Genomic DNA, 12447 nt, shown 5'->3' on the forward strand with positions numbered 1-12447 from the left:
CAACGTTTAATGGAGAGGGCGCCCATAAAGGCCAGAGGTGCCACACATGTCCCAAGGCACCAGGGTCTGGGCCAACGGGCAGAGGCGACTCTGTAGTCACACTTGGCTGCTGAGGGAGCACAGACAGCTCTGGAGCAGAGGCAGGGCCTGGAGGGCAGGGAGCCATGGAGAGCGGGAGTGGCCAGACGTGCCCGTCAGGCGCTGGGTAAATTGGGGCAGAGTTTAGGGTGTCACTGAAGTCGTGATGGGTGAGGGATCTAGGAGGGAGCACATGTGAGGCCTGCTGCTTAGTTAATGGGGAGGAGTCCCAGGGAGCACCAGTTCCCTGGGGACTGAGAGTTGGATAGTGATGAGGACACAGCAGAGGGAAAGGGGCTCCAGGGTCCACGAGATGGATGCATACGGCCAGCCATAGACTCTGAGTATCTAGACTGAAGCTTGGGGCCATAATCTGTCATGAAAACCACAGAGGTACATGTGACAGAGGAGACTGCATTGGGTGGGGCCCGGGTAGGTCCCGCCCACCTATCCACCCACCCAGCCATCCATCCGTCATCCGCTCATTCACCCACCCATTCACTCATCCGCCCATCTAGTCATCTACCTGTCCGTCTACTCATTCCCCCGTCCATCCACCCAGCCAGCTATCCAACCACTCAGCCACCCCGCTATTCATATCTACCCATCCCCCATCTGTACACCCACCCACCCTATGTTTGAGGGGTGGGGGAGGCAGAAGAGGGTCCTGAAGGAAGGAATGAGATGTGAAGGAGCGGGCGGGGTCTGAGAGGGGTCTCAGGGCGCGTGCAGCTCATCTCACATGCAGTAAGGCACCAGCTGGAAGCACTAAGAAAACCCCAGTGTTGGGGGGCCAGACAGGACAGAAACAGGAAGCAGGACATGAGCATTGAGCAGAAGCTGACAAGTTTGCTGAAGGCCTTGTTCCTGGCTAGCAGATAGGATGACCCAGCTTTGCCCCTCACCAGCTATAAATCAACCTGTCACGTCTCTGAGGCCCCAGGGGCTCGGGAGCCCACACACACCCTCTGAGTACTTTGGTGAGGCCGCCAGTGCAGAAGCGTGGTCTGTCAGTGCTCCCGGCCGGACAGTGCCCCACGCCGGCATCTGCTGGCGTCTGCACACGGAGCATCGAAGACTGGGCTCCTCTGTGGGCGAAGCGTGAGGGCCCCACGTTTGGGGGTGCCCACACTCCTCTGTGCAGAGGTAAAAACACCCTCAAATCAGCCTGTTGGGGTCCTCCAAGCAGTCTGCCCAGTTCCCCAGTCTGCAGGGGGGAGCCCCCCACAGCTGACCTGGGACTTTATAAGTACTCTGGGGAAAATGTCAGCTGTGGAACAGAGCCCGAACCTGTTGCGCTTCCCCTGCCCGTGGTGGCTCAGGTCCGGCCTGCGCACCTGGGCCTCCCTCTTTCATTGTCTTGGCCAGGACCAGACCGTGCCCTTCAGCCTGCCCACTTCTCGGGCTGCACGGGGGGCACCTGCATGACCCTGGAGGGCTGCGCGTCACAGAGTGCCTGCTCTCATGCCACACACCGCAGGGCCACCCCGTCGTGACACTACAGACAAAGGCACAGGAGACGAGATGGCCCCATGGATAATTGACGGGTCACAGCAATAAAGGGGCCCTCACAGCAGAACAGCACCCTCCAGTGCACCCACAAGGGCATCACTGGCTCACTGTGTCCTGGGTGATGGGCCCATCAGCAATGGGAGGCCAGGACTTGGTCTGGGATGGGATCAGGCTAAGTCTGCAACCTCAGGAAGCCAGCTGGGCCCGGAACTGTGGTGGGAAACAGGGTAAAGCGCATTGCCCACCTGTTTGTGACATCCGAAAATCTCTGACAGGACGAATCAGTGGTAACAAAGTGACTGTTGGCCCTCCGGGTGACCCCGAGGGTGAGACTGTGTGTGAGGGAGACACAGGCAGGGGCGGGGGGGAGGGGCTGCACAAGGCATGGGTGGGCTGGCCCTAAAAGCTACAGCCAGCCGCACAGCGGAACCCCGGGAACCTGTCAGGGTGCAAGTGTCATTGGATAAAGAAAAATGGATGTGGTTTATGTGAGCTCCTCAGCACCCCGGCCCCTGGGGTGGGTGTTGTGTATGTGGGGGTCTTCCTTGACTTGTGCCGTATATGTGTTCCATGGTGTGGGCACTGCTGTTCGGTGTCACACATGGCATGCATCCAGGCCACACTGGGGCCAGTGCCCGTGACAGGCTCTGGGGTGCGCGGTGCAGGCCAGAGTGTGTCTCCCGGAACGTCCGCTGTTTTTCTCTCTGAGGCCCCGCATCTGCTTTCTCTGTGCCTAAGTTCTGCCCACTAAGGCCCCAGAGAACAATAAGCCCCCCACATGTCCCTGTAGCACACAGAAGGCCCTCTGTGGCAGGCGTCAGGAGGCGTCAGGAGGCCTTGGGCAGTCACAGACTCGCCGTGGGTGTGCACCTGACTCGCCCGAGCAGGTGCGCGCAGATCCGTCGTGGAGCCTCTGTGTCCCCCACCCCGACGTTGCCAGCAGAGGCCTCACAGCGGAGCTCCACACTTGTCCTTTGTTCTGGCTTCACCTTCGGGGTCTGGACCCCATGGTGAAGGCATGGGTGCCCGAGGTCTTCACGTGGCATCTGTGCTAAGCGCGAGCCAGCGTGGATGACTGGACTGTGGTCGCAGGAGGAGGGAGACACAGACAGGCGTGACTGCAGGGGATCACGTGGGCTCATGCGAGTGCACGGGCCGCACCCTCAGGTCTGGTCTGCTCTCCTCCCACACCTGGCCCCTAATGGGACGTTCCTGGGACGTAGGACTGGAGCCCGAGGCTGTGTGTTGGGCCCCAGCTCTGGTGTCTCCCTGACCTGGAACCTAAGAGGGGGCGATGAAGGTGCTGAGGTGGCTTGTGCCACGAGGGACGAGGAGTGCCACAGCACCTCGGTGCCCATGTCCACCCAGCAGGGTGGCAGCCATACCCAAGGGCCCTCCAGGGCCTGATCCACACCCCAGCCCAGCTCCAGGGAGGGAAGGAAGGGACCCGACTCAGGCCCAGTGATGGGACAGGCTCGCTAGCTCCTAGGGCCCCTGTGGACCCCATGCCTTCCTTTTGCTTGTCCCTACCCTGTGAGGGAGTCCCCCAGCTCTTGCACTCAGGGTGTATGGGGAAGCACGCGGGGTGCTGTGTAAGTTAGCACACATGATGCCTGTGCACGTTTCTGGCGAAGATGTCAGCATCTGTGCACGCTTGTCCTGTGCCTGCAGTTCTTGGAGCTGCTGTGCATGCATATGGGATGTCTGGCTGTGAGCGCACGTCAGTCGCTGTCTGTGTGTCCTGAGAATGCATGCATCTGCTGGTTGCAGCGGGTGCTGTTCGGGTACATGTGTGCTTCCTCATAGCTCAGTGTGACCTGTGTCAGGGCACTCTAGACCAGCTCTCCACCCCTTGGTCTCCCTGGATGAGCACAGGCCAAAGACTCCACACCTGTGATCTGGAGGACACACTGCTTTCCTGTGAAGCGCTCAGGATCTCTCCCCCTAGAGTTACACCACATCTGGTGCTCAATAAATGATTGATGGGCGAAGAAATGAATGAAAAGGGGTACTAAGGGGTGCAGTCCGAGAGGGCTGTAGTCAGGCACTCCCGATGGGAGGGAGGAGCACCAGTTGTGTGTGGACAGGGTCAGGCGGCGCCAGAGGGGCCGGTCAAGCCTGGCCGAGCCTGGGTTGGGGGCAGCCGGGTCTGCGGGCCGCCCCCGCGCTCCCCGGGGACGTCTCGGGTCACCGTCTGCACCGCCGGCCGCGCTGCCCCGCGGGTTATTTATGACCCCCTCCCCCTCGCTGGCGGCAGCGGCGGCTCCGGCCTCGGCCCAGCGGCGGAGGGCCCCGAGCGGGGGGACCGCGAGCAGCGACGGCGCCGCCGAGGCCGGGCGCGCGGGGGCGTGGCCTCCGCAGCTGGAGGCGGGGCTGTGGTCGCAGCCGCCACCTGCTCTGCCCGCTGATACTGCGGGGCGGAGGGCGATGCTAGCGCCAAAATCCTGTCCTTCTGGCCTCTGGCTCCAGTCTGAGAACTGCACAGGGACCTGTGGGACCAGGTGCCAGACCAGGCGACAGATGGACAGAGGGAAGTGAGCAGATCCTCGTGGGAGGGGTATAACGTCCAGGAGTGGAATGCCTGGTTCCCTGTGGGAAAGTGGCTGTGACCTGGGAAGGCAGAGGAGTCTCTTTCCCGTGAAGAGGGGGAACCAGGCAGAGGTGAATTGCCTTGATTAGCCAGGGCCCTGGACAGCCCCTGGAAGGGGGTCTCTTAGGAGTGAGGGACTGTCACATTCTTTTCAGGAAGGGTCCTCCAGACAGGGTGGAGTCAGATGGTGGCAGGAGGTCAGGCTGGGTGAGCTAGGTTAGGCCTGCAAGCCAGAGTCTGGGCCCCCTGGCTTTCCTCGACCCTTGCACAAGGCTGGAGTGAGGAGTGGTCCTCAGAGGGGAAAGCCCGCCTCCTGCACAGGCTTGGACTGGAGGCGACCTGGGCCACGGGGTACCTGCCCGGATCTGCATGTGCCTCGCCAGCCTTCCCTCCTCAAAGTGCTGGGAAGCTCAGGGGTTTGGAGGCCGGAAGCTCAGGGGGCAGGTGCCGGCAAACAGGAGAAGGCCTGGGGGGAGGCGACTGTGGCAGCAGGGGCAGGGCTGTGGGCAGACGGTGGGCACACGGGCCTCCCACTTGGCCTCTCGCTGACCCCTAACAGCCTCTGCATGAACATGGTGGCTCATCCCTGGGCCCTGGCTCTAAGGCAGGGACAGCCTCCTGCATCCCTTGTACATGGAGGCATCACACTTGAAAGCAAGGCACAGGCCACGAGGGCGGCTGTGGGGAGCTCCCTGACCATCGCTCCTGGGGTCAGGCACATGCAGGGTCAAGATGCAGATGAGGCAACAGGGAGACAGATGGCAAAGCAAAGAGGGCCCCTCGCATTTACCCCACATTCCCATCTGGCCCCTTAAGCCCCAGCAGACACATGTCCAAGGAGTGGGGAGGCGGACAGGGTGCAGAGGCTGGGGTGCACTGGCTTCCAGACACACCCTAGCCTGAGCCCAGACCTCACTCCCCAGCTGGTCTTGGGGCCGGTTGGTGCCTCAGCTGAGGATGAAGCGGCACTGTGTGTCAGTGAGGGAAAGCAGAATGGTCACCAATGGTCAGCCACGTGACCAGCTGGTGCTGCCTTCTGGTAGGAGGTGGGTGATGGAGGTGTGTCCCCTTGCAGAAGGTGCTCATGCGAGCGCTCTTGTGATCCAGCTCAGCCCGGCAGAGCCTGGTCAGGGAGATGCCCACACAGATATGTCGGGTTGCGTCTCAGAGGGGCAGGGGTTGGGATGTGAGAGAACTTACTAGCTTGTCCGGAATGACGCACCAAAGACAAGGCCGTCTCACCAGCTGGTACCAAAGCCACTGGGTTCCTCAGTTTCTCTTTCTAATTCTCCCATTGCAAGGCTGACCTGTTCCTCTAAGGCACTGAAGTGGATACGAATATGGCAGGTCCTTTCCCAGAACTGCTCCTAGCAGGGAACAGAAATGCGCTCCAGGGTACAATCCCACTTTCAGCGGCTCCTCCTCCTCCCCGCAGCCCCTTCCCTGCCCCCCAGACTGGATCTAGCTCTTTCCTGCCCCACACCATGGCTCAGATACTGTTTGTCCTAGAGTCAGACAACCTGGATTTGAAACAGCTGTGTGACATCAGGAGCATTATCTGACTTCTCTGTGTCTCACCTTCCACATCTATAAAATGGGGATAATAAAGAAATAATACTGATGATCAAGTGAACTAAGGTGTGATAAAGTGCATAGTCAGGCAGCAATAACCGACAGGATTGTCATCATTATTTACAGAACAAAAACCGTCCCCGGCACATTTGCGAAGACCACACACCGCACACCCACCTCCCCACATCTTGTAGGTGCAGAGACCACCCATGCCCTGCGGGACACTGAAGCTCGCCACCCGCCAGCTCTTCGCAAACACGGCTACCCAGTGCTGCAGGCTCACACTCACACCGCTCCAGGTCCTGGACCCGCCCCTGCCCCACGTGGAGTCCCCGACTCCGGCCGCAGGTGCCTAGTGACTCCCCCAACAATGGCGCTTTCCGTGCGCGCGGCGTCTCGTTAGTCCGCCCTCATCCCCCCCACCCCGGCCCCGGTCTCCTTTCCTACCCTTGACCACTCGGGAATAGAGCAGGGGCTGCAGCCCTGTCCCGCCGCCCCCGTAAGATCCCGGTCGGCCGTCACGCACCCCCTGCTGGAGCCCGCGCCCGCCCGCCCGCCGCGCCGGGGCCGTTTAAATGGGCCAAGTTGTGGCGGCGGCGGCGGCGGCGGCGGCGGCGGCGGCGGCGGGAGTCTCTCAAGTCCCCGCCGGGCGAGCGCGCGCCAGTGTACGCGGGTGCGCGGCCCAGGCGGCGGGGCGGGGCGGGGCGAGGGCCTGGGACCCCCGGGAGGGGCGGGGCGCGGGCCGGAGACTTCACGGCTCCGCGCTGCCCAGCTCGGCCCGGCGGGCGGACCAGCGACCAGGGCGCGGGGCCGCCCCAGGGGCGTGGGGGCAGGTGGCCCGGCGCCCCGTGGAGCCCCAGGCCCGTAGTTGCGGCGCTCGGCACGTCGACCCGGGGTCGATAGCGGCACCATGTCTCCGGCAGCCGAGGCCCCGCCAGCCAGCCGGGCATTGGTCCGAGGAGGCCTGGCGGGCGGCGCCGGGGCGCAATAGTGGGTAGGGCAGGCGCGCGGCCAGGCGCCTCCCGGGGCTCCGTCCTCTAGACCCAACTCCAACCCGGGCCGGAACAAGTTGCGCCGGTGGCGGAGAGCCAGGCTGCAGGACCTGGCCTGCCATGCCGGCGGTCAAGAAGGAGCTCCCGGGCCGCGAAGACCTGGCCCTGGCGCTGGCCACCTTCCACCCGACCCTGGCTGCGCTGCCAGTGCCGCCGCTGCCCGGCTACCTGGCGCCACTGCCCGCCGTGGCCGCCCTGCCCCCGGCAGCCTCGTTACCCGCCGCGACAGCCGGCTACGAGGCGCTGTTGGCTCCGCCGCTCCGCGCCCCGCGCGCCTACCTGAGCCTGCACGAGGCCGCCCCCCACCTCCACCTGCCCCGGGACCCTCTGGCCCTCGAGCGCTTCTCGGCCACTGCGACTGCGGCACCGGATTTCCAGCCGCTGCTGGACAACGGCGAGCCGTGCATCGAGGTGGAGTGCGGCGCCAACCGCGCGCTGCTCTACGTGCGCAAACTCTGCCAGGGCAGCAAGGGCCCGTCCATCCGCCACCGCGGCGAGTGGCTCACGCCCAACGAGTTCCAGTTCGTCAGCGGCCGCGAGACGGCCAAGGACTGGAAACGCAGCATCCGCCACAAAGGTGCGCCCGCGGTGGGGGCGCGGGCCGCTCGCGTCCCTCCCCTCTGCTCTCGAGGACCGCCGGGTCGGGACCCCACTGCTCCTGCCATCTGGGAGACTCCGTCACCGCCCAGGGAGGGCGCTGTGACTCCGGGGCTGCCGCAGGGCCTCTCCCCGCTCCCGGCCCCCACTGCAGCGCAGTCGCCTTGGTGGACGCGGGCAGAGCGCCCTCGGCCTCCACCGTCCCCCCAGCTCCGGCCGCGGTGCCCTGGCTCCCTGATGCGCGCTAGCCAGCCGCTCCTGCCGCTCCGAAGGTCTTTGCGGGATTCCTGGGCCTTGAGGACCAGGGGAAGTTTATGAGAACTCGGGAGAGCAGGCAGGAGGCCGCCTGGGCAGGACACCCCGCCCCCGCACTCCCGGGTGCGGAGCCGCGGGTTTTGGCGGGAGCAGAGGGGCACACATGCGGCGGTGGTGCGGGTGCGCGCTGCTGGAGGGAAGGGCAAAGCGTACGGGTAGCGCTGGCAGGTGGGGGCCGCGGGGGCGCGCGTCGGGGCGGGGGCGCGCGCGGAGCAAGAGCGGCGGCGGGGCTGGGAGCAGCCTGCTTGGGCTCCTGCAAGAGTCTGGCTCCAAGGCCGCGACCGACGGCGCCCGACCTGGCACGCGGGGGAAGCTCGGTGAGCGCCAGGTGCGCGGGTGGGGGGAGTTAGAAAGTTAGGGACCCAGTAGCGCTCGACTGGGATTTCAAGATCCGCGGTGGCCGCCCTCTTCCCGCTGCGGGGTCAGGCGCAGCCCCAGCTCCTGACGGCGCCGCTCACCTGCGCCTGGGCTTGACCTTCCTCGGCCCTGCTCCGGGCTCCGGCGGACCGGCTCGGGGAGGGTGGAGTGCGGGAGGAGGGGCGCACGGAGGAGGAGGCCCCCCTTCGTCGGGGGAGGGCGCGCGCCCGGATCTCCAGTTTCTGAGCTCGGCAGATCCCCGCGGCGTCCGCGAGGGTGGAGTGGGCCGCAGTGGTGGGTGGCGAGCGCGGAAGTCGGATGGAGGTGGGTGTTCATACCCACGCAGCAGGGAACCGGCCTTGCCGCCGACTGCGCCCCGGAAGTGTGCCCGCGTGCACAGGCGCTGCGTGTGCGCCCGCTCCCTCATCGGTCCTGCCTCGGCTCTCCTGCAGGGAAAAGTCTGAAGACGCTTATGTCCAAGGGGATTCTGCAGGTGCACCCTCCGATCTGCGACTGTCCCGGCTGTCGAATATCCTCCCCGGTGGTGAGATGTGGGAGAAGAGTTGGGGCTTTGGGGTCTTCTTTCCCCACTGCGGAGCTTGCGAACATCGTGCAGGCTCCGGAGCCCTAACCTCTACCCTGCCAGAGTGCGGGAGGGAGCCCTCCTCCCGGGGAACGTGAGGAGAACTTGCTTGGGGTGGGGCGCCTGGAGCCCTTTCCTTCCCTTGGGAGCCTTGGGGCAGCTTCTCCTGAAGTCCTGGGAGGGTCTCCTCCCTGAGGAGTCATCCACCTGGGGTCTGGGGACTCTGCCCTGTCACGAATCTGGGGGAGGGGGTGGTCACCATTTCATCTGGCCCGGCTTGGAAGAGGGCCTTTGCTAGAGTGACGCTTGTGCTGGGCCTGACACTGTTGGCTGCCCGGACGCGTGTTCTGGGGCAGTTACAGGTGCCCAGTCGCCGGACCCTGGACGTGCAGCAGTGTCGGGGCAGCGTCTACGCAGTGAGGGCCTTGGGTGTCAAGAGAACAGAGGCTGCGGGGCGGCTGGCGTGGGGCCCCCAACCCAGTGAAGACCTCTTTCGAGCCCCTGGTGGCGCGGGGAGCAGGAGACAGCCTGGAGCACAGGCCTTCGCCAGCGCCTGTGCTCCAGGGCAAGGGGTCTGGAAGGGAAAATGCTTCTGGAGGGGGACCGATCTGCAGCCCTGGGGGAGAGCGGGTTAGAGGCCTGGTTCCTGGCAGGCTGGTGCTACTATTCCTGGCACCACTCGGCAGCCCCCTCTGGCAGGAAGGGGTAGGAGAGGCAGAGGGAAAGCCAGCCTGAGGGGACCAGGGCTTCTGGCGTGCCTTAGGCTTGTTTTCTTTGGATTGGTAGTAGGGTGGGGGAGGGGATGTCCCGAGTTCCTCTCGAGACCTAGGGGTGGGTAACCGGGGCCAGCTGGGAGGCCACAGACACACTTGTGAAGACAGACCAGAGGTCAGACACGCAGTTGGGCAGGGGAAGGGGATGCTCATTGCCCACACAGGCGTGCCTGCACCCCAGAGCTCCCAGACAGTGTGCCCAGCCTGCCCCACCACTGCCCGCACACCTGCCCCACACCTGCCCCCACACCTGCCGGGCAAGAGGCCCGGCTCTCTCTCCACTTCTGCACCTTCTCAAGCAGCTGGGGCCGGAGAGGGGGCCTCCGGGTCGGCCTGCACTTTCTGTTCAGTGGGGGAGCAGGCAGCTCGAGCTCGGCGTCAGCCCTCCTGTAGATGTTGCTTGGATAGGGGTTTGGGCAGGGGTGGGGACACCATCCAGGGCCACCTGCCTGTCTGGGGCTCCCAGGTCCCTGCTCTGCCTGAGGGACGGCTCAAACGGGGCCTGCCTCATCTAAGCCTGGTCCCTCCCAGGCCTGTCCCCGCACCCCTCCCTTAAGAAGGAGCTCCGCGGACGCCCTTGTCTCTCCAGCTCCCACTTTTCCCACACAGAGACTGGTTCCCCCCCACAGCCAGGTCCACAGGTATATGCCCACTGCACAGCCACAGCTAGTCCGGGGGCCGAGTGTGGGGGTGCATGTGGTGCAGGGGTCATTCAGCTAGGCAGGTGGCCCACGCCTGCCCTCGGTGCCTGGGGAGCCGGCGTTCGGCTAGGGGCAGAGGCTCAGCATCCAGCTCTCGAGTCTGCTGCTGAGCAGGGATGGCAGCTGAGGTCACGGGTGTGCGTGGAGGCACTGTGTTCCCTGTCCTTGCACGGGTGGGGGGCGGTCAGGGCTGCCCGCCCTGGGTCCTCTTCCTGAGCCCCTCCCACAGGAGCCGCCCCAGGCCAGTGTGGCTCGTCTAGTCTCATCCCAAGTGGCAGCCATTTCCCCCTTCTCTTCCCTGTCCTACAGATGAGAAACAACCAAGTGTTTCCTTTTCCTCCGAAGTGAGTTTAATTAAAGCAGAAAGGCAGGAGAGGGGCGCCGGTGCATGGGCCACCGCAGGCCGGAGACAGCGGAGCTGAGGCGCTCCTTGCTGGCCGGGGCTGGCAGGAGGGGCAGGGGCCTGACAGTGGCCCTGCTCTGCCGCCGCTGGTATCCCACAGGGCAAGGCCAGGGTCTCAGGGCCACAGCGAGCCTGCCCCGTCCAGCTCACTGGGTGTGCGTGGAGGAGATCGAGGTCCCTGAGGGTTTGCAAGGGCAGGTGTGGGGACACGGTGGCTCCGGGGCCTGGGCCAGGGCTGTGAGGACCTCACCCTGCAGGGCGGAGTTGTGGTGGCTGCGCCGCTGCTGCTGTCCAAGGTGATGACCGGTCCAGGGAGGGGCTCGAAGGAGGGATGAGAGAGGACACCCCAGGGCCCTGGTCGCCTCCCCGAGCCAGGAGCCTGTTACTAAGGGAGAAAGGGCTTCCCGCCCAGAGGACAGTCAGTGCCTTCTCCTGTTCCCCTGGGGCGCGGGGCCTCAGGACACTGCGGAGTGTGTGGGAACCGGCTGTGTGCAGGACACGCCCTCCCGCTCTGCTCTCCTGCCCAGGAGCCTCGTGGAGTGCTTCACACTGTCACTGTGGGCACGGGGACAGGAGAAGGGGACCGGGTGGACAAACTCTGACTCTCTGAGGTTCCTGGGACAGAGGGTCCGGCTGGTCAGGGTTCCTGGCCAGGCGACCTGTGAATCCTGGCCTTCAGTTTGCAAGGGGGCAGCAGGCTCGGGCCCCAGGCTTGGACTCCGCTGAGCCGGGCTCCGCAGGGCACTGACAGACAGAAAGGACCTTGGTCTCGGCTCCCGGGGCCCGAGCCTGGGGGACCGGCACAGGCACACGCGGAGGGAAGTGCAGGGAGCCGGTGACAGGAGCGAGAAGGCTGGGTCTGCCTCCGGGTGACATCCCCTGACGCAGGCTGATGGCCATGGAGGGGGCCGGGCTGGAGTGCGGAGCCTGGACAAGGTGGCACCCAGAGCAGCCTGGGCCCACAGCCCAGCCCCAGCCCAGTCCAGGGGTCGGGCTGGGGCTCATCTCCCTGCGTGCATCGTGGCCTCTGGTCAGCTGTGACTCCTGCCCACCCTGGAGCCTGTCCTGGAGGCCATGGGCCCCTCCAGTCTGGGCGGGCACAGTGGAGCAGACTGGCCGGTGACTGTGCCTATTTGTTTTTAGCAAGTGCTTCTGTCACCTGGGTCCTGCCCGGGGGTCGGGCCTGGAGTGCAAGCCGCCCAGGGGCAGACAGACCTAACCTGCCCCTCCCCTCACCCTGCCCAGAACCGGGGTCGGTTGGCAGACAAGAGGACAGCTGCCCTGCCCCCTGCGCGGGGCCTGAAGAAGGAACTGACCCCCAGCTTCTTGGCCAGCGACAGCAGCAGCGATGGGAGCGCCCCGGCCTGTGGGCAGCGGCCCGGCTTAAAGCAGGAGGATGACCCTCACGTCCGTATCATGAAGAGAAGGTATTTCCACCGGGGACCGGGGTGCAGGGGGCTCTCGGGCTCCCGCAGGGCCAGGGACACCCAGACAGGGCAGCTGGAAACAAGCTCAGGTCTGGGGAAGGTGGTCCTTTGCTCTGGGGAGCTGCCACAACAACGCCTGGACCCCCAGGGACAGCCCAGCCCCCTCCATCTCACAGGACCCGCGAGAGCCTACCTCGCCCGCACTTGGGGACCAAGGGCTAAGCCAGGACACTGTCAACATTGTGTGTGCTCCCCCAGGGGCGGGTCAGGGAGGAGCAGTCGATGTGGTCCCATGTGGTGAGGTGCTGAGGAGGCACAGGGCTTCTGGGTGTGGGGAATGGAGTGGGCTCGAGCCCAGGGCTCAGGATGGGGCGGTCAGGGACACCCAGGAAGGGGGCCTGGTCCCATCGCAGCCAGGCAGGGCGGGGAGCAGGGCCAGCCCTTCCTGAAAGCAGCCCCCAGACCATCAGAATTTCTATGCCTTTTG

The 12447-nt window shown here is 65.1% G+C and overlaps 1 protein-coding gene and 1 long non-coding RNA gene across 7 annotated transcripts in view; one reads left to right on the forward strand and one right to left on the reverse strand.

Annotated features, from left to right (window-relative positions):
* On the reverse strand, positions 1-8590 carry LOC120614073 (uncharacterized). The gene is made up of 3 exons (XR_005655851.1): positions 8175-8590; positions 5381-5547; positions 1-257 (listed from the first exon to the last, which is right to left on the reverse strand). It is a non-coding gene; the product is annotated as an uncharacterized LOC120614073 (long non-coding RNA).
* SAMD11 (sterile alpha motif domain containing 11) overlaps positions 6513-12447 on the forward strand; it is an 18243-nt gene continuing 12308 nt past the window's right edge. For 3 of the 6 annotated variants that reach the window (XM_039876735.1, XM_039876740.1, XM_039876737.1), the window contains exons 1-3: positions 6515-7381; positions 8526-8617; positions 11779-11960. In XM_039876735.1, coding sequence (XP_039732669.1) covers positions 6865-7381; positions 8526-8617; positions 11779-11960 — 791 coding nt within the window. In that variant the 5' untranslated portion in view covers positions 6515-6864. Of the gene's footprint in view, positions 7382-8525; positions 8618-11778; positions 11961-12447 lie in introns of all 6 variants that reach the window. The other 3 variants (XM_039876739.1, XM_039876738.1, XM_039876736.1) reach the window with 3 other exon arrangements.

The sequence above is a fragment of the Pteropus medius genome, unplaced genomic scaffold (assembly GCF_902729225.1).
Source record: "Pteropus medius unplaced genomic scaffold, Ma_sr-lr_union100, whole genome shotgun sequence".
Classification (NCBI taxonomy): domain Eukaryota; kingdom Metazoa; phylum Chordata; class Mammalia; order Chiroptera; family Pteropodidae; genus Pteropus; species Pteropus medius.